We start from the raw sequence: 21,471 nt of genomic DNA, 5'->3' as shown, positions 1-21,471 counted from the left end.
AACTGAAGTTTAGGTTACAGTGTGTAACAGCCAGAATAATCCCTGGTGGCCTTGGTACACTTTACCCAACTACCTTCTTTCTTTCTCATGTTTAAGCTCCTACAGGCATCCTACCCCACCTCACTCCCTTTGTTTAACCTTCTTGCTGTAGTTCTTCCTTCCCTCTTTCAGGCGGGATGCCTCATGCCTACTGATGGCACATGTTGGCGTTCTTTAGCCTTACAAATAGCATTCAAGCTAAACAGGTTGTTCACACTCCTTTGCCTTTTAGAAAAGTCAGAACCATTTTTCTCAATGTCTCATAGTTTTCACTAAGCAAGCAGGCCACTAAGCAAGCTGTGGTTTCCGTAGAGCTAAGATGAGCATATTCCTTGGACCAATGCCAAGGCTGTAAGAAAGGGCACAGCAATGCTCTACCTTGCATTGCTGGTGCAGCTGCCTGCTGGTCTGAAACCTCGTCACTTCTCATAAAATACAACCCAAGTACAGGAAGTTCCATACACTTCCACTTCAAAAGCCACCACTTCCAGCAAGTAAATTCAGATCTTTCTACAGCTAGGTCTATTCTACTGTTACCAGAATTCCTACCAACTTTCCTTTTATGGCAAAGCATTTGGGCCCTGATCTGGTTCAGCCTTTTGTATCCACTCAGAGAATAAACAATTATGATAAAAACAGTCTTGGGCCATCCAAAGTTAGAAAGGTTTATAGGTGACCTTTTGTCCCATTTACAAAATATCATAGACTAGTTCAATATTTATATACTTAAATAATTATAAACTTCAGTATTATTTCTCAATAATAAAGGTTAGCAAACCAAGAGAAGGTTGACGCTACGTAGTTGCATATAGAGATTCAGGAACGAGTGTATGCACTGCTCAGCGAGTTGCTAGTAAAATGTCAAATAACATTTCATAACTTGATTAGAACAATCCGTGGGTTTCCTGGGGTTGGGTTTTGTATATGTGTAATGGATGGGAGTGGGGCCAGGATGGACATAGTATGTTAACTTCCAAACAAGAGCTTCAGAAGGCAAATGACACCCTATATTAGACCTCTAATACTACGTTCCTTGCCTAACAGGCACTGTCACTACGAACATAAATATAGGCTCGCGAGTGTATGAACAGGAGAAAATCCCAATAGAGCACTTTGTATGAGATGGCACAACTTAATCACATCTCTATTTCTGACCAAAGTTTTTGCCTTTGGGTGACAGTGGTCGCATGTATGGGAATGCAATAAATGAATTATGAACCAGGAAATCTGTCTTCAAATCTACATTCAGACTCTAAGAATTATCCAAAGGAAGGCTGTATAACAACATTTGCAGTCAAATTGAAAGTTGCTGCAGAAGTATCGATTTTCATTTTAAACACACAATATTGCCCCCATTAGTAGAAAGGGAACAGGTTACTGTAGTTCAGACATGTGAATAGGCCCAAAATCTGACCTCCCTGAAAGGCTCCCAGAATAGTTGGGTTCAGTTTGGTTGGTTTCATTTTTGGTTGATTTTTCAAAAATATGCAATTTTAGTCTCTTCAAAAAAGACAAACCCAAGTTGCTAAGTCAAGAGTTTTACAATCTTCTGGGGCTTCACAATCAGAGACCACTATAATTCCTTTACCAGAGATTACTTATCCTACCTGTATGGCCATTGTTCTTCCTTAGCACTAAACTCAGAAATATTAAATGACTTACTAGATAGGAAACTAGCAGCATCTGAACCCACTGATCTACCTAATCCCTCAAGTATACCATCAAAAACAGTCATGACCATTTATCACCTGGAATAAAACAAACTTTTAAAAAATATATATTTTTAAGGAAACTTAAATAACTTACAGAAAGAAAGGGATGGTGATAAACATTATTAGGCATTTTAGTAAGAATTTAGGCACAATAAATTCAAAGTCTTATTCCATATTTTCCTGATTTTGAAGGTATTTTTATATATCCTGAATGAGCAATGTCCTCTAGATATGAACTATCATTCCTCCAAATCTGTAAGCATACTATCCATCTGTAATTACGAATTCTACATTCCAAATAAACTTCTAATAGGTTCTAACTTATCGTTAATTCTGGTCCTTCTGCTTGAATTTACATCGTTACATGCATTACTGTGGAAAAGTTGGATCATTCAAAATTTTGTTGAAAAGAGGCCAGCCATCTTCTTTGCTTTAAAACTAAAACATACTATCTTTAGATTTATAAACACCATTTGGAATGATCAATCCACTGAATTTTTTTTCATATCTGCATGAACTTTTCCTTCTAGGCATCTTTGTGTATGCACCTACTTGCCTTCAGCTTTTATTCTCTTAGAAAATGTACCGAGTAAATTGTGGTGCAAAATGGTCACAATGGAAGAATGCTGTCGCATGTCTTTTTAGTAAAATGAAATGTTTCAGGTTTCTATCATAAAATGTCATACACATTTTATAGAAGGAACTCCTTCCTGTTGAATGGCCTGCTGAGAAAACCAAATTCCTTTTTGTCTACTAATAAATTCTTGAGTTTGGTAAAATTTATGAGTGCTGCTCTGTGTCTATTTAAATTCACCCCCAGATGGTCTAATAATTGTAAAATGTTTCCTTCTGTCAATTTTATTCACCTGACCATTATGAGCAGAAAATGAAAAATTCTGAATTCTTAACTATATTCTATTTCAGCTAAAAATAAGACCACAAAGATGGTATCCACCGACTTCTTTTATACCAATATTTCTCAACCGTTTTTCATCATCGCTCTCCACTAAGGAACCATTTCAGAACGTTTTTTCTTAATTGTGCCCCCATGAAATTTTAATACTAAAGATACACTGTACAGATTCATGACAGCCCACTGAAAGGTCACTGACCACTGTACATCTAAGATATTTGTGCCCTCCCCAACACCAGTTTTTGCCCCCATTGAAAAAATAAATTTGTATCTTCTTAACACATGATGCAATGCCATAAAAAAACTTAGGATGATCCAAGGGTAACAATTTGTTTTCCTATCACACCATGATTCTAGGGACAATTCCAGTATTCTTGTTTTCTTATTATTTTAGTCTTTCGTATAGCTGGGAATAATTAATGAGTAACAATGAAATAGAAAAATGTTTTAAAATAGAGCAAAATTAAGATCACAAATACCCCATAATGAATCTTGGATCTATAAAAAGTGTCTAATGAATTCACATATAATTGTAAAATAACACACACTTTTTTTAAAGTAACTTTTTCCTGATTTTGAAGACCTCTTTAAAAAAATTAAATTAAATCATTACAAAAGGTACTTGAAAATGAGGGTTAATATCACTAAAATTTAGACAATTAGAAAACATGATTCTAGGCATGGTATAATATGAAGTATTACATCTAATTACACTTTTAAATCTAATATCACGTCATCAGAAAATACGTGGGATATAGAAACCATTAAATGGCATCAGCAAGAAGCAACAAACACAGAGTACCAAAATATGTAATGTTGTACAGAAAAACCAACCAGATTTTTTCAATGGGTCAATAGCATGAAAGCAAAGGGAAAATAGAGGTAAACTATTTGACATTAATAAAGACAAAAAAGGCATAACCAAATGTAATAAATTTATTTTGTTTAGATGCCAATGAGAAAAAAAGAATTATAAAAATATATCTTTTAAATAAAGATGAACATGAGCTGAGTATTAGATGACATCATGGACTATTATTAATATATTTAGGTATAAAAGCAGCAATTACAGTTACATAAGAAAATGTCTTTTTTATATGGATTTATGAATTATTTAGGGGTGAATCAACATAGTATCTGGAATTGTTTTAAATACTAAAGCAAAATAAAGGGAGGTTGTATAACAATGATGGCAAAACAAAGATGATTTGGGTAGCTCGTAATAATAAATTCATTGATATTGCATTTTCTACTTTATAAATATTTAAAATATTCATTTAAAAGTTTTTAATTAAAAAATCATTTTAATAATTTAAAGGTAATAACTTTTCCAGTGCCTGGTCTCAGAGCGTGTCACTGGCAAGGACAGAATTAAAAAGAAGGTCCCTTGCCTTTTAGTCCAGTTCTTTTCCTACTGTACCATGCACGCTGCAATCACCTCTACTCACACCTTTTCTGTTTTCCAATGCAGAAAACCACCACCCCTGAAAAGAATTCCAACTTAAAGTACGTACATAAGGTACATAAAAATCCTTACATTTGTTTGCTGTTTTTAAGAACACAGTCCAGTAAGTTAGGCACTGCTAAAGCTTACAGTTGAGCAATGGTGCATCATCTTTCTTATCATTTTATCAGAATTTACCAGTAAAAAACTGACTCAACGTTTTGTTCGGGAATTGTGAATTGGCAAGTTTACTACTTCTGAGTGTCTAAGATGATCCTATTTTGTTGGATTTATTATAAAATGCAAAAACCAACTAAAAAGCAACAATGTCTTGCCCTGGCTGGTGTGGCTCAGTGGACTGAGTGCGGCCTGTGAACTAAATGGTCGTTGGTTCGATTCTCAGTCAGGACACATGCCTGGGTTGTTGGCCAGGTCCCCAGTTGGAGACATTCAAGAGGCAACAAATCAGTGTTTCTCCCACACATCGATGTTTCTCTCCCTCTTTTTCTCTTTCCCTCCCACTCTAAATAAATAAATAATAAAAATTAACAATGCCTTGTTACAATAAGAGGTTATAATTAATGCATTCAATTTTACAGTAATAAAACAAAATATGGATCATAAATTGTCATATCACTTTAAAAAACAATTTTTTGGTAAGCAAAATATAAATTAGGGAAAATTCCTTCTATTTTTCATTCAATTCCTTTCAAGTTTTATTATTTCATTAGATCAAATAGTTCATGGTTAAATAAATTATATCTTGCAGCAGATAAAATTTTCACCTCAAACTTAATTAAGTATTTCTAAATCCTGAATTTTCTTTTTCAAAAAAATTCAATGCTACTATTTGACTACATAGAAATGAAATCACTCAACACCGAGTCTATATATATCTGCAGCAGAGATGATAATGAAATACCTATTTTAGTTAAAGTCTATTACTTATAAATGAATATTCTAGGAGTCAAAGTACTGATATCCCATAGTCAACACTCAGATACAGATAAACTGTTAACTTACTTATGCCTGAACTTCCATTATATCCTTATTTCTACACCAAAAAATAAAAAAATTAAAAAAAAAAGGCAGGGGCGGGGGGACCTCTTCACAGACTCTAAGAAATCCCTTAGGAGATCACCTAGTAACTTTACCCAGCAAAAATTTAGGGTAACTAAAGCTGTAAGCTGTTATTTAAAGAGAGCAGCATTCAGATAATTCTGCTTTCCCATGATTTTTCAGCTTCCAGAGAATCTAAGTGTCTAATCCTAAACCATTAACCATGGGCACAGATAAGCCATATTTAGCAAACATCTAGTCCAAACACTTTTGAATGCAAAAATCAATTCTACATTACCACTGACGAAAGTCCTCTATATTCTCCTTTTAAAAAATATAGTTATAGAATGAAGACTGGTATTTTGAAGTCAGTTATGTTAAGCTCTTAAACAGAAATAGTTGTTCTCCACTGAACTGGTATCTGCTCTCTGAGGAAATCAGCATAAGTCTACTTTCACTTGGTAGAGTTACCCTCCTTAATATTTGAAGCCATACAATGCATGGCAAGTGGCCTATGTAAAATAAAAATTTTAAATGACCAAATACTCTTATCCATTCCACAAATAACATGGTTTTGAATCCACTCAGCAACCTATTTCTGCATGTTGTCTAGGTTGACACAATTTCAAAGTATGCCACATAGAAAAGACCCAGTAGTCTATGTATAATGTAAGCAGGGTAGAGTACGATACTACTGCTATCTCTAGATTCTACGACAGCTGTTATTAAAAACTGAAAACATTTAAACAATGACAACCCATGCATCTCTTATTAACCATGAAGTTTTTAACCTTGAAATTTTTATATAGTATATAAAATGAAACAAAGAAAAACTACTTACTTGTTCCCTCTATAAGCAGTTCTTGTCCATGGCTACCCAGAAGTGTCCGAGAAAGAAAAGGTGCAAAATCCACAAAAATCTCTCGCAGAAGAGGAGCTGCCTTTTCCAAAGCATGTTCAAGCCTCTCTGTAATACTAATGTAAAGATGTTAAATTAACTGATTCATTCGTTAGAATTTATCACTTCTCTAGTTTTTAAAATGAGTTTTCACAGGAATGTAAAATTACATGAAAAATTAAGAACTACTTAAAGACTCATTTTTGCTATTTGCAGCCCTCCTTCTGCCTGGACTACCTTTGTCTTATTCTGCTTTATATAGAGACCCCCAGCCCTGACAAATAACCTGGTTAACAACCAGCTCTAATTGGAAGTCTTGTAACTAGCATGGTCAGAGCACTTGATTTTAGTCCCTATAATCTAAACAAACTGGAAAGTCCTTATCAGATTTGTCTATTAACCACCAAACCATCAACACTTTCAGTTCAAGAACTATGTCTTCATTTCTAAGTTCTCAACTGCAGCATATAGTAGAGACTCAATAAATGTTTACAGAGAATCAGTTTATGTTCTTTTTCACTGATGCCTATCTCTGTAACAATTTGTTTCTAATGCAATCTGAACAACTTTCCATTTGAAAACAGTATACTTTCTGACATTTATAATGATTTCAATTTATACATTAATATTTGTCTTTTTGACTATATGTGTGTGTATATATATATGCATATGCACATAAATATATACACACACAAATATATTTAATGATTTTTAAAAGCCCCCTGCATTTCCAGAAATTCAGAAGTATCCAGCTTTAGTTTCTAACTTATAAACCAAACATATGCACAAACAGCCACTACTTATTTACTATTCATATAAAAACTACTTCATATTCATACTATACCAACTATAGTTGCTATTGAAACTATCAACTGGTGAGGTGCTGGAAATTTCTGCTGCCAATAACCATCTCTTCCCAAGTACGACCCTTAGTACAGTCCTCTGTACTTAGAGAGCCTCTGACCCCTGGATGAAAGACAGCACAACTCCAAGCCTACACTTGCAACCCCTAAGTGTCTGTATTTGTGGGGCTCTATGACGGTCCAGCTGTGATAGGGAGGATCAAGGACTTGGCCACAAGGGCTTTACTGGTGGAAAATGTGACAGTTAAAAAAAGATCACCCTGGCTGGTGTGGCTCGGTGGACTGAGTGCCAGCCTGTGAACCAAAAGGTCACTGGTTCAATTCCCAGTCAGGGCACATGCCTGGGTGGCGGGCCAGGACCCCAGTAGGGGGCACGTGAGAGGCAACCACACATTGACGTTTCTTTCCTTCTCTTTCTCCCTCCCTCCCGCTCCCTCTGAAAATAAATAAAATCTTTTTTAAAAAATCAACCTACAATTCAGTATCACTGTGGCTTTGGCTGACTGGCTATTACTTTTTTCCCAGAAATTTATTTATAGCAGAGGAACAACAAATTTTAAACTTTCAATCTCCAATTGTGTGAAAAATAAGCCATAAGCTGTTATGTATCTATGTGATTAAATAGTTTCTATGCATGTAGCATTTATTAATTACAAAGAGCCACTTCTCATAAAAGTTTTACATTTCATAATCTTTAAAATAGGAATCCTAAAATATTCCCAAGTTTCTAAATGTCAGGGAAGTTTTTAAACATAGAAACAAAGAATTTTTTTAAAATAACTATCTAGACAAAGAATGATCAAAAGGTCTAAATCACAAACATCCACATCGGTAGCTTAAGTACCTCATTTTTGACACTTGGTCTTGTGGAACTGAACCAACTGCTGGAACTGAGGGCAATTTTGCATTAGAGGATCTACCACCTATAAAAGAAAATAACCATTTTTAGGGACTTTCTGTTTTTAGATAAAAGGTATACATTTTTTGTTTGAGCCCAACTCAACAAAAAATGTATCATAATGCGTTTTTAAATGCCCATTATAATTTGGATAACATTAAAATCTCCCAATTAACAAGGTTTTTCTTGAATCATTCAACATAAAACCTCAGGTATAAGTTCAACTATCATTCCAACCAATCCTTCATCCATCCATCGTATTAACAGTAAAGTAAATTATGACTAAGTTGGGGTCACAATTCTTTCTATTCAATACCAAGTGGCAACAGAGATTTACAAGTAGAAACTTTTAATTGAAACAAAAAACAGAAGTAATTCCAAATTTAGCCTTAAATAGGGATTTCCTCTATTACCATGACAATTGTCCTTATTCAGTCACCAAATAACTTTTACCATACCCTGCCTGCGTCTGAGTCTAGTTCAGCAAACACAGTCCGTGAACACCTGAGAAACTTTCCTAAATGATTCAAACAGAATTTATATTCCCTTATTTTTGTCCCTGCTGTAATTAGTATGTACCCTGTTTGCTGCATTTGTCACATTGTATGTCAACTGAATCTTTAAATGTCCTTCTATCTCATTTTTTTTGAAAGCAGAGACCTCATCTTTTCATCTAACTCTAGAGCCTAGAGAACTTGACACAATAGAAGGTCCTCAATGTATGTTAATTGCAGAAATTATTTTCTTAATCATTTCCATCTCCTGTACCTCAGAAGGTCAATCTTCCCACCTGGTATACACTACCTTCTATGTTCCCTATTATTTTATGTTACTATTTTGTTCAAACTGCTGTCCTTACTTTACTCTCCAATGAATACTATCGGATACCCTTAAATACTCTTATATATCTATACTGTTGAATACCCCATTCACCCTTTGATAGTATAAACTGTTCAAACTATTTTGTCCTATGTAAGAGTCATTGTCTTTATGGTTTAAACAAATAACTGTGCTTATAAAATTTTTACTTGGCAAGAGAACAATAATCACCAGGAAGTTAACTATCCATTCTTTACCTCTGCCAGAGACACCATACATAATGACCAAGTCTTGAAAGAGCAAGTCTGAAGACTTAATTTGGAGGATAATTTACTAAGGCTTGAAGTGTTCTGGCAAGAAGTAGAGGAAAAATAAAGTTCCTATTTAAGCATCAGAATATACAGTATAGACCATTATTAAATTTAAGGTAGAAGTAGGACCCGAAAAAAACAAGAACAGCCATTTTTTTCTTAGGCCAATATTAGGGAGAAGACAAAAGGAAGGAACACATATCGTATCAAATGCCCGTCTATGATACTGGGACCAGAGAATCCCTGGAATCTAACTGGGATGGCACCCTAACCACCTGGAGTACACAAGTACAGATGTGCACACCCGGCCTGCAGCTGCCATACAGGAAGTAAAATTTCCATTTCTGAGAGCCATGTCCTAAAAGGGTGCCAAGCTAGTTATTAGGGTAAACACAGACGAAATCCCAGCACAATTCTACAGAGGAACAGACCAAGAAAGACAGCAGACATGTTGAAACAAATGAAACAGAGAACATGCCAAGCTGATAAACAAGGAGGGAAGGCTCAATGGGTCCTGGAATCTATGCCCTATCAGAGGTCTGATGCTTTGATCTGTTTTCCAAACTTCAGGCACGGGATCCTGGAAGCACTTAAAGGAGATACCATGGTGTGTACAAAAGAGAGATCAAAGAGAGGAGAAGATACGTTCCCGTAGGATGCACAAAGGAAGCCAGCAGAAACAGATAAGGAGGTACAAAAGCAGCCTGTGACACCTGGGAGCTGGCCTGGTAACACCAAGTGTACCCACCGATCCTGGTATTGTTAGGAGCTGGCTTAGAACCCAAGCTAGCTCTTGGTATTTTCTCATCAACTATAAACAACTTCATAACACATCAACATTACACAAAGCCATGCCATGACCATGACAAATCAACATAAAACAATACCATTCTGTAATCATGTCCCAAAAGACAAAAACATGAACTCCAGCTAAATAACACAGATGATCAAACATCCCAAATCCTAACATGAATGACTACCATTTCGTTGTAAATTATAGCTTTAGCTTTACTTAAGTCTTTCATGCTTCTAGATAGTATTTATTTAGGATATCGAATCAATGAATTACCCATGCTTCCTAACAGTATCCAATTCAGAAGCAAGCCCCACTTCCCTATCCCTCCCCCAAATCACCTAATGCAAACTCACCTCCTTAAATCTTTTCTAACACAAGTTGCCCCATTGTGTGCATTCTTTCTCACTGAACTAATTTATTCAACCACTGTTTTTTTTATCCTGGTGGCATTTAGTTGGAGGACACTGACAGAGGCTTGAGATGAATTCAGAGAAAGACAGCCATCATGGGCTCATTAAAAAAAAAAAAAAAATTAAAGCAACCTCTACATAAGAATTCTCTTCTATAACAATCTATCTCATCATGATAAGGTGCAAAGTTGTACACATGGCTTCACCTCTCAAATCAATGCATTTTACAGACAAAGGCATCTTAACAACTGTAGTCAGCCAGATGTCGAGACCTAATTGTGAGAAAACACAGTGAATAAAATCAAGGAAACAACACAACCAAATCTGAGATTTGGTAAAAAACTAAATAAGGAAGAATTGTGTAACTATTTCAAATCTTTATTTTGCCAACCTACAACCTCAAGATTACGTAAACTAAAGAAAAAATAGTTGTATAATCTCAACACACTGAGTATAATGATTTGCTCATGATGAAGGTGAGCACCTATGAGCTAAGGGCCCGCTGTAGCTCGGTTCGGAGGTCAAGCCGTAGTACACTATCTCTGTCACACCTTTCACTACTAAAGGACTCTGAGCGGGGCAGTAAATGCAATCGGGTTTAAAAGTTTAGAGCTCTTATCTGAGAATTGTATTCGTGTCTTACAAGTATAATCAAGATTTGTTCCTACTATGACCACAACAAAAATACCTCTGTGCTTTAAGGAGCAAAAGGACCCTCTTTCCCAAACCTTTTAAAACAGGCAGACTGAAGGCGGCTGAGCTGGAGCGCAAAAGGAGAGCAGGTGCACAGGGTGGGCGCCACGCTGACCCAGGCCAGGTACAGGAAGCCAAACAATGGGAGGAAGGCATTTACCTACTAAATAAAACTAAAAAGAACTTCGAAGTAACAGCTTGAAATTCAGACCACCTGTGTGTGTTTCCATGGTTTCACTAAATATAGGGATACATAAAAGTATACTTAAAAGTATATTTAAGTACCCTCATTTCCATATAAACCTACATATACAATATGCAGTCCCTAGCTCTGTCCCGAGAGGGCCTGGGAGCAGCAAGGCCCAACAGCTCATACGCAGACCTTGATTTCTCCTCTCCACCGAGAGAGAAATGGCCACTTCAAGGTCTGTGAAAGAAAAGTACAAAATGAGTGTGAACAGCTAGTTTTTTGTTTTTTTAAAAAAAATAAAGGATATACCCAAGGAATGACAGGATATGTCACAAGACTAGAGAAGACAGCTTGAAGGGACTCCCACTGACTAAGCTACAAATAATATGAGCATCAAAATAATAACAGTAACTGATTATAACCCACCCAACAAAACAGGAAGCCATCAGGCCATACTGACATGACAGATTAATAATTTGAGGAACCAGATATTTAAATAATTTCAAAGTACCTCCCACAAAACACTTAGCTATAAAAGGCGAGGAGTAACTTTGCAATATAGAAAGTACCTGACAGATTCAGATCAAGTGATAAAAAGCCGTCATCATCAGAATTGTGACAAATCAAAAGTGTACACCATTTGATTAGATTTTATTTTTCTATCTGTTCTTTAATATTTCTACCAAAGAAGTATAATCTGTTTTTAATCATGAGAAAATATCAGGCCACCTCAAATTCAGGGACATTGATTTGGGTTGTTCCCAAAATTTTACATTATTAAAAAATGTTTTGTATGTGCTTACATAAATCTATGTGAACTCCTTTATTTTCCTGAGGTAACTTTCTACAAGTCAATAAACACATACTTTAAATTTTGATAAATATTGCCAAATTGTCCTGAAGAAAGAACAAGCAATTTATACCTCTTTGATTACTAGTAAAATTGAATGCATTCTCTCAATTTTCCAGGAACAAAATAGGAAACATAAATGACTATTCTGACCTTCTGAGCATTTTCATTGGAACCTTTTTCTTTATGGTTTGTTAAATATGCATTATATAAAATTAATGACATTTATCTTTTATCAACCATTACAAATACTTTTCAAGTTTGTAGCGATTTTTCTTTTTGCCATGCAGAATTCTAGAACCCTACCTTTAAACTATCTGTACTGGCATGATACAGAAAACAGAAATACCACATTTCTGCAAGACATTCCAGAAGAAAAGTCTAGAGCTCTTCTGAATGATTTATTATATATTCATGATTCATACTATTCATTTTTAGTCAAGCTTTCTATATATTACTTTCCTATTAAATTCCCATAATAAATATAAAAATTGCTCTACTCTTCTCAGCCTGAAACTCATTTCCCTTCCGAAAAGGAATGTCAGATCAACCAAGCCCAGAGCCTTACTGCTTCACATCTCAAGGAAATCCTACTAGCCTCTCAAACCACCTCAATCATTAGTCTCTCACAGAATTTCCATTACCAATTTTCTTAGAAAAGATATTCTGCATTGGCAGAAAGCACTTCCTCACTGACCACCAACAAAACCATTTTCAAACTGAGTCCTATCTGTAACAATATTAGGGCACTTTCTTTGATAGTAACTACCCTTAGGGGTTGTTATGTGATCTAAACATTTGGGGAAGCAGTAAGATCTCTGGTGCTTACTATTAGCTGTGTGATCTTGGGCAAAGTTACTTACGCTCTCTGTGCATTATTTTCCTCATTTATAAAATCAATACTGGTACCTACATTACAGAATGATTTTGAGTGTAAATTAAAGCACTTCAAGCCTGGACCACAGAAAACACACAATGAATGATGGCTTCCTTTCCTACACTTCTACTCTGTCTTTAAAATATATTTTTTTAAAGTTTTATAAAAATACACACACACACAAAATGGAATACTACTAGCCATAAAAAAAGATGAAATACTGCCATTTGTGACAACATTGGTGGAACTTTAGAGTAGTATGTTAAGTGAAATAAGTCAGACGGAAAAGAACAAAGACAGTATGATTTCATTCCTGTGAGATATAAAACAAAAAGAGGCAAACTAACAAAACAAAAATAAATAAATAAATAAAAAACCTTAGAACAGAACAGTGGTTATCAGAGGGGAGAGAGGATGGTGGGGGGTAGATGGAGGGCAAAATGGGTAAAGGAGGTCCAATATATCGTAATGGAGGGAAACTAGACCGCGGGCGGGGAGCACACAATAGAGTACACAGATGTCAATTATAACCTTTTCCATCTGAAAGTTATATAATGTTACCAAATAAATTTAATTTAAAAAAATAATTTTTTAAAGTTACCATGTGTCCCTTTCAGTCTGTACTTTAGGCTAAAAAGACACCCAAATTCTTCAACGATTATTCAAGTGACATTAAGTACAGATAAGTTAGATGAGATGAAGCTCATAAAGTGCCTTTAGAAAATCCACTATAAAAGCTTAAGAAACCAAAGGGAGAGTTCTGTTGAAAAGTCTAGAAACTATTTTTTAAAAATCATAGATTTAACTGGTATAAAAAGTGTATTTCTAACAATTTCATTTACCAGATCAATATAAAATTAAACATAGCCATAAACATTAGCCTCTACAAGAAAATGCTTTTATTAAACGTCTGTCACTGCCTCACATAACTCCCGCAATTTCCTCAGGCTCAATTCAACTGTACCAGTGCTTTTTGATTCAGCTTTCTCTTTTAGTTAGGTAAGGCAAATAAAGTTAATTCTGGGTATAGATAAACACAGTCAGGCTCTCTGATCAGGGGGTTTATAGATTTAACTGATTAAGAAACGGCAAGGATCTGGGACAACCTGACCTTCCTTGAAACATGCTTGGTCTTAAGGCAGAACTTAATCAATAATCAGCAGTTCTGATTACCAGGTCTCAGCCCTACAAAAGAACCCGGAAATTTGGACTGGCGGATGGCCCACAGGCATGGGTCTACGGGAGAGGGCACGACCGCAATCTTCCGCAATTAACCTCCGGATAATAATCACTACGCCGGCCTCGGGGAGTGAGTATATTCCTCCAAGATGAAACTGCCCACAGTTCACTTCTCTTTTTACTGGGACTTTTGTTTACTGCTGGCCTTCCCCCCATTTTCACCATTCTGCTCGACTGAGAGCTCACTATAAAACTCTAACAAAATGAATGGGCCCTACCCTGATACATAGGATTAATTTTAAAACGAAGTACACATTTCTTCATACTGACAATCTTTTAAGATGCATATATCAATGTCCATTTCACCATCGACAGATTTGTATTTTTGCATTTTTCACAGTAAAATTTCAAACTAGAGGAAGAAACAAGGTGAAGTTGACAAAATTTTTCACTTTTCAGTACCAGGCATTTCTGAGAGGCAGGTCCAATCCTATTCCTACACAACATTCACTGAAGTACTTCAGAGACCAAATAGCTTTATTACACTCACTCACTGACACCTGCAAGTTCCTAAATTCTTCACAGTCGTAGGATCATCAAACCATGGCTGTCCACTGACTCTTCTTGCCAGTGATTAAATATTTCAGAGCTTTATTTTTCGAATTGGTGGTAGTTTTAAAAAACCATCTTTATTAAGACTATATCTGACACCTTCTCTAGAAGAACTGGTAGTTTTCCTTTAACTCTCCTCAAGTCGATAAAAAAGGAACACACAAGGTGCCACTTACTTAAAAGTAGCAATACAGGTATTCAGGCAGTACATGCAAAACAAAATTAGCTTTTAAAGTGCTGACTGACCCTAATTTTAATGAGTTGAAATGCAGATTAAAAATCCAAAAGACCAAGAACAAGGGTTGCTCTAAATGAAACAATAACACAAAGCTCTCCTGACACCGCCCTCCAGTTAATGCCAACTTTCAAACCTAAAAGGCTATAGCAGCAAGGGATTTATACAAAGTGGGCTTTTTAAATTATAAGAAACACTTTACTAACAAAGAAATGTATCCACTAGCAATGGTTAATAAGGAAAAAAAAAATCACATAAAAAAATAATCTAAACGGACTTGTAATTTCATACAAAGTTATCCTTCATTCCTGCTAGAGAGAAAATGTAATTTCCAAATACATTCTGCACATTTTCAACTCAGATAAAATCATAAATTTATTGTTAAATTAATTTAACATTAAACATTTTCAACAGATGATCACATATGTAAATGCAGAAGCTACTTCCAGCATGTGGAATGATACGGACTTATCTTTTCCTTATCCTTGAACTGATAAACTGGCTCCTTCAAACTAACAGTTTTCCAGACATCCAAAAGAACAAAAAGGAAAATGCAACTAGATCATCTGTCTAACATCTATCCAGGGAAAAGCCATTTGTTTATTCAAGTCCCTTAAGGATCTAAATAAATAAGGGCTTTTGGAAAAAAGTATCAGTTAAGTAAATGCCAATACTTAACTTGTAAATAATGTATTTTTAAATTTCCCCTTGTCTCTCTTTTTCCTTCTCCCCGCACTCCGCCCCCGCCCCACCCATTCTGGGCTAGTACAAGGAGGGAAGAGGCCATATGCCCAAGAAAAGCTCTTCATTAAATAAAAAAAATTAAAAATAAATTTTTTTATTGAATGAGTAAAGATAGCCTTTAGGATCAAATATTACACAAGGCAAGGAATCAAATTTATTTCTTTCAACATTAACTATTAACATACTAGTTAATACATGCATGGCCTAGTATTTTAGTAAGTGGTATAACTACTAAATTTTGCTAATTAGCAAAGACCCAGAATGTAAACTACTGAAGGAGAGCCTGTTTACTTCCTTTTTGGTTTTAATCATTGATGCAATCTATGCCTCATGGTAGACAACCACAACAGCATATTTGAAAAAAGGGTGACTGCATCTTAACACATACTGCATTCTAGAAGTTACAACTTTGCTGATGAGTAACTTAAAAATTTCCAGATTTTCATATATTTACTAACAACTGTTTTTTCTTTTAGGTTTCTTTAAAATATGTATGTACAAAAAATAAAAATAAAAATATGCAATTCAATAGTATACCTTGTACTCTGGTAACTCTCTCTTACCACTAATTAAGATAAATCTGCCATTGTTATTATTATACTATACTTTTTGCTAATAATATACTACAGAAGCCAACAAATATTATTCAAACTAAGATTTGAAATTTATGTGATGTTCAATATTTGTATATTAACCAATTTTAATATTATACAGCGTTTTAAAATGTAAATACACATATCCTCAACTTTTTGCAAAATTTTAAAATTATTTGGGTGAGAATCTTTCACCTCACACAGAGTAAAAAGCTCTAAATCTTTTTCTAAGATCCAGGTCTAACCAGTCTTGGTTTCTCTTCAATTGTACCACATGTAAATTTTAGAAACCCCAATTTGATATCAAAACGTCAAAATAATTTTAATTTTTCTGCTACAAAACTTGTATTTTATGTTTTATATTCACATGTGTTCTTCCAAGTAAATTACCATTTTTGCTAATGCACCCCGTACTACCGGTATATTTTTTACTAACCAATAATCTATTATTGAATTTCAGCAGTTCATTTTTTGTTGCTACTCACTCAAACTGAAGTCTCCCCAAGACACATAGGCTTAAGGTCCACGGAGACAGATATTAATTGTGCTTTCATACAGAGAAAACAATCCAAGATCAAACCAAGACTAATACCTAACTTACCCTGATCTGTAAGAATAAACTGCCCAGCTCAGCATGCAATTACAACAACCAATTCATCCACAAATCTTTTAATCCCAAATCCTGCCTGAACCAAAAGAAAAATAAATTTCAATATAGTCTCTTTTTTTTTAATGGCAAGTAACTTAAATCAAGAGACCCACCAAAAAGGAAACAAAAATCTATCAGTTAAAAACACCAGAGGGAGGGAGATAATTTTATTTGTGGGGATTCCAGGTGAAAAGAGAACAAGGTACACAGGCAAGTATGGGAGGCAAAGGCATGTGAAATGAGGCACAGGAGGGGAAGAAGTAGGCTGACTGAAAACACCAGACTGGGTTAGATTTTTCTTATCAAGGCATTTATGCTCATGGCATCTATTAGTGGAATTGACTAGAAGTAATAAACTAAAATGGAAAAACCATGTAACAGTGACAACAAGAGCGTATTAAAGTGGAAAGGAAGAATCAGGTATGGAAACCGAACAAATGATAAAAAGAAAGACCACCGAATATTTCTAATGACTTTAAAAAAGTCATTAGAATTATTTTTAAACAAATAAGGGGAGATAGGGAGGAAGGGGAAAGAGCTAAAAATCCTAGCCCAAAATACAAAAACCTTGAAACTATGAGAAATATCACCATCACAAATTGTACAAAATTTTAAGTGGGGAGGGGGGGGGATTATGAACTAGATGCAGGTTTTGTGGGGTCTGCCAATAAATGCAAGAGATTCCAATTCTGCATTCAATTCTTCTGTGTATTTAATACAGGGTGAAACGAATGTAAGCTCACGCTTTTTGAGTACATGAAACAACAAGTTTATTCTTGAATTACTTATTATTGTGTTATTTTCCATACAAATAACTATAAAACTACTTTTGCCTCACCCTGCATTATAACGGATTTGCTGGAAAAAAATACAATGGCTTCAGAAAGAAATTTATTATATTGTTATAATCAAGTATTGTCCATATATCTCAGCTTTCTTTCTGTTTCTGAAATGTGCATTATTTAAATTTTGAAAAATATATTTTTAAAAGCAAAGTGGAGGATCACACTCCTTTGTCCCATTAACTGAAATTCAAGGGCAATGTATTCAAAATAAGATAACATATTTTACTCAGTGCACTGTGAACCTCTAAACTTTAGGAATTCACTATCACTAAGTTTAAAAGATGGCACAGTTTCATAAATATTAGTAACTTCTGCCTTGTACTCAATGGGGACTGGCCCAGAGAAACCACAGTTCATTTTTTTAAAAGGCTTTGGATGGGGGTGGAAGAACTGAAATTTGCATAACCAGCCTAAAACAGATTACCAAATCATTTCCTTTCCAAAGTAAAAAAGAAGCATCACAATATAATGAAACAAAGAAGAAAAATCTTCCTTTATATTTTTTCCACTAAGACAATGATGATGAAAAGTAGCCGATGCACCATACTATTGCAAGGCGCTCATAGCAGGAGAAGGGAAAGGGGGTCCTGTTCAGAAGTTATACGGGAACTCTACTTTCCATTCAAGTTAGGGGCAAAACTCTCTGAGATATACTATTTTATCAAATACACTTTATTTATCAAATATGCTATTTTATTTAAAAAGGTAGAACAGCTGATAGGAGGCCTGAGATGTCTGAAAAAGTAAACTAAAAACATTATTTCTGATTTAATGTACTCCACCTAGTCATTCTTTCAAAATTTCTTCTATTTTTCATTAATCTCATTCTAGAATAACAAGAATGAATCCTTTTGAGGGTATACTATCTAGTTGTTAATGTTTTTATGAAACAGTAGAACATTTAGAAAAGTACTATTTATACAAAATAATATCCCCTTTGTCCTAACTTGTCCTAAATTTTAGTATCACATTCTTTTCATTTTACCTCGCATTACCACTAAGCTTCCAGTCACCATCCAGGGATTTAGGACCTTACAGTCATATATATGCACCAAAAGGCTTTTACACTTGGAAGGAATATAGAGAGATGGGCAAAAACCCAACTTGGATGGTGGACACAAAATGCAATACAGAGATGATGTATCATAGAACTGTACACTTAACATCTATGTAATTTTATTAACCCATGTCAACCCAATAACATCAATATTTTTTAAAAATTGCAGTAGGAGTTACTAAACTACTATAGCTAATGCTAGAATAATGGTATACTTCAGGGCAGAATTCCAAGTCCCTAATAAAGAAAAATATTCATGGGAAAAAGTTCTGGATACTACATAAACATTTGATAATAGATAACCAGATTAAAAGACCACATGTCACTAAAACTTTCTTATATAAACTATTATCTATACAAATCTTCTCAAGAGCAGGGAAAGGAAAGAGTATTTCAAGCCAGCAGCATTTAATCTCTCATACAGTGTGGAAAAAAATACTGAAATCCTTAATTTCATTCACGTGATATTACTTAAGTTTATTTAGAAAATTATGAAGACATCAACAGTATATGAGCTCTGTCTAGAAGATATCCAGCCATGCAATATGAAAAAGAGACATTTATTGAAGACGATACACGATACAAAAACCACTGCACATAGGACAATAACACCTCAGTCCCCTTCAAAAGTAGGCACCTTGGGACCTCACACAGTTCTCCCAATCGCCATCAGCTGCCCCATCATATTTTCCTGAATCTCATCGATGGTCTGAAATCTCTTTCCTTTGGAAGGTGATTTTAGTTTTCAAAAAAGCCAGAAGTCGCAGGGTACCCAATCTGGGCTGTAAGGGAGATGAGTCACCTGGGTGATTTGATGTTTCACCAAAAAACTCTGCATAAGTCATGATGCATGAGCAGGTGCATAGTCGTGATGAAGCTGCCAGTCACTGGTTGCCCATAGCTGCGGCCTTCCAAATCATCTGAATATTTTCCGCAGAGGGATGTTCAAGCTTAACGCACAATCTGATACAGATTTGTTGCTCTACCCACTCAGTCATTTTGAATGCGATGGCCACACAGTACATGTGCTCACTCAACAGTGTCCACCTCCCCCACTGACTAGTACAGTGAAGTCATCATTGTTCACACATGTACATTCTAGTCCGTTCTCCTGGGCTGCCAGGTTGCACTGATGTTGCATAAACTGTTCTTATTATAGTAACAATGACTGGATTTTTTCCAGACAGACCTCATGAAAGCATAATGGTTTATAACATGCCTAATAAAATTTCTTAACTTTCTCAAAAATCCTAAGCTCTCCTAAAATAGGACCAAAAACCTTTCTTGTTGAAATCAGTGACAACAAACTCACCAGGAGATTCTCCTCCCACGTCTGGGGCTTGGGCTGAAGCGACAGGAGAAACCACGCTGACGGCATTGGCAGGTGTGTTTGCAGCAAGCGTGGAAGACAAGGCCGCCGGTTTTTTGGTTGCAATGATGACACTTCTGTAGTTAAAAAAAACAAAACAGATTTTAAAATACAGAGGGCTAACTCAAGTTTAATCACATAAGTTTCAAAATAGAAAACAGGAAACTAACTTCTTTTTCTGATTTTTTTCTTCTCTATTTTGATACATAATTAAGAATATTCTCTCAATATTTACTATATAATATTATTTACATTTAGGATCATCTTTAATTACCTAACTTAAAATATAACCAAAGGTATACAAAAAAGGAATTTTGGCACTCAAGTGGAAAAGTAATTAACTTTTTCTTAACCTCAGAATTGAAACAGAAAACTCAACATGTTTCAAACAAGGATTTTAAAGCACTGCTAATCTGAAATCATAAAACCTTAGAAATTTTATAAGGTTAAAAAATGCAGAAATAAACAATTTTTAACAACCCAATTTTTTAAATTCCCAAGACTGTGTTTAAATACCACTATATATAAAACAGTGCATATATATATAAATGCTAGATGCAAAATATCAAATTTGTTCACTTTGTATATTATTCCAACCCAGGTATTTATGATATACCAATTTCAATTAAAGTGTAATACTTTATACCAAAATAATAACTAAAAGACCTTATTAGGCATAACTTTAAAGGCATTTTTAATTGAAGTTAGCTCCATAAACATGCAAAAACCCAGTTAATGAGGTAAAGAGGACAGCTGATATATAATGCATTCCCACAGCAGTGCTTACTTTTAATTACCTGGTGTTAACCATAAGCCTAAAGTCTTCAACATTCAATTTATTTAATCACATCTTTTGTTGACAATATTGTAACTGCAAGCTTCAAGTATTCCCCTAACAGCTTTAAAGTATTCAGTTTCTAAATAAAGTTACTTAGGTACTTGATCCCAATAAATTCCAAAGTGGAAATTACCTTATTCCACTTTAAAATGTACTTTAAAAATACATTTTGTTTTTGTCTTTATATCAAAAAGAGATAATACAAAGCGAAATAGGCTCCGTTTTACTTCAGTGCCTACCATGTGACAGCAAACACTGTTGCCAATTAAATCAAGTTCTCTGGTGCTAGGCATGGCTTATTCAATGTACTTGGGGGTAGCTGGTGTCACATCATTATAAGGGTGACTGCCAATGTTAACTATACACTAAAAAATAGAAGCAACAGCCACCTGAGCCCTCAATCCAAAATGGCGTGCTTGAATCATGTAGCTTATATCAGATGAAGATTATTGACTTCAGGGGGAGTAAACATGACCTCTGTGTGTGCGTGTGTACGTGTGTGCTGATGGTACAGTTGGAAAACAATACAAAATCTAATTTGTGCATTTGCTACTCTAAACAGGAATGTATTGTTTAAC

The 21,471-nt window shown here is 35.0% G+C and overlaps 1 protein-coding gene across 2 annotated transcripts in view; it reads right to left on the bottom strand.

Annotated features, from left to right (window-relative positions):
- The window catches only part of LRBA (LPS responsive beige-like anchor protein), a 520,386-nt gene that overhangs the window by 374,348 nt on the left and 124,567 nt on the right, over positions 1-21,471 (bottom strand). For both annotated transcript variants that reach the window (XM_054562615.1, XM_054562626.1), the window contains exons 31-33: positions 19,999-20,132; positions 7,773-7,851; positions 6,009-6,142 (exon numbers count right to left, since the gene is read on the bottom strand). In XM_054562615.1, coding sequence (XP_054418590.1) covers positions 6,009-6,142; positions 7,773-7,851; positions 19,999-20,132 — 347 coding nt within the window. The remainder of the gene's footprint in view (positions 1-6,008; positions 6,143-7,772; positions 7,852-19,998; positions 20,133-21,471) is intronic.

This window comes from Pteronotus mesoamericanus, unplaced genomic scaffold, assembly GCF_021234165.1.
Source record: "Pteronotus mesoamericanus isolate MK-2021 breed Mesoamerican mustached bat unplaced genomic scaffold, CSHL_Meso_final contig_163, whole genome shotgun sequence".
Taxonomy (NCBI): domain Eukaryota; kingdom Metazoa; phylum Chordata; class Mammalia; order Chiroptera; family Mormoopidae; genus Pteronotus; species Pteronotus mesoamericanus.
Note: the sequence above shows the minus strand (reverse complement) of the source record. Positions and strands in the feature narration are given on the sequence as shown.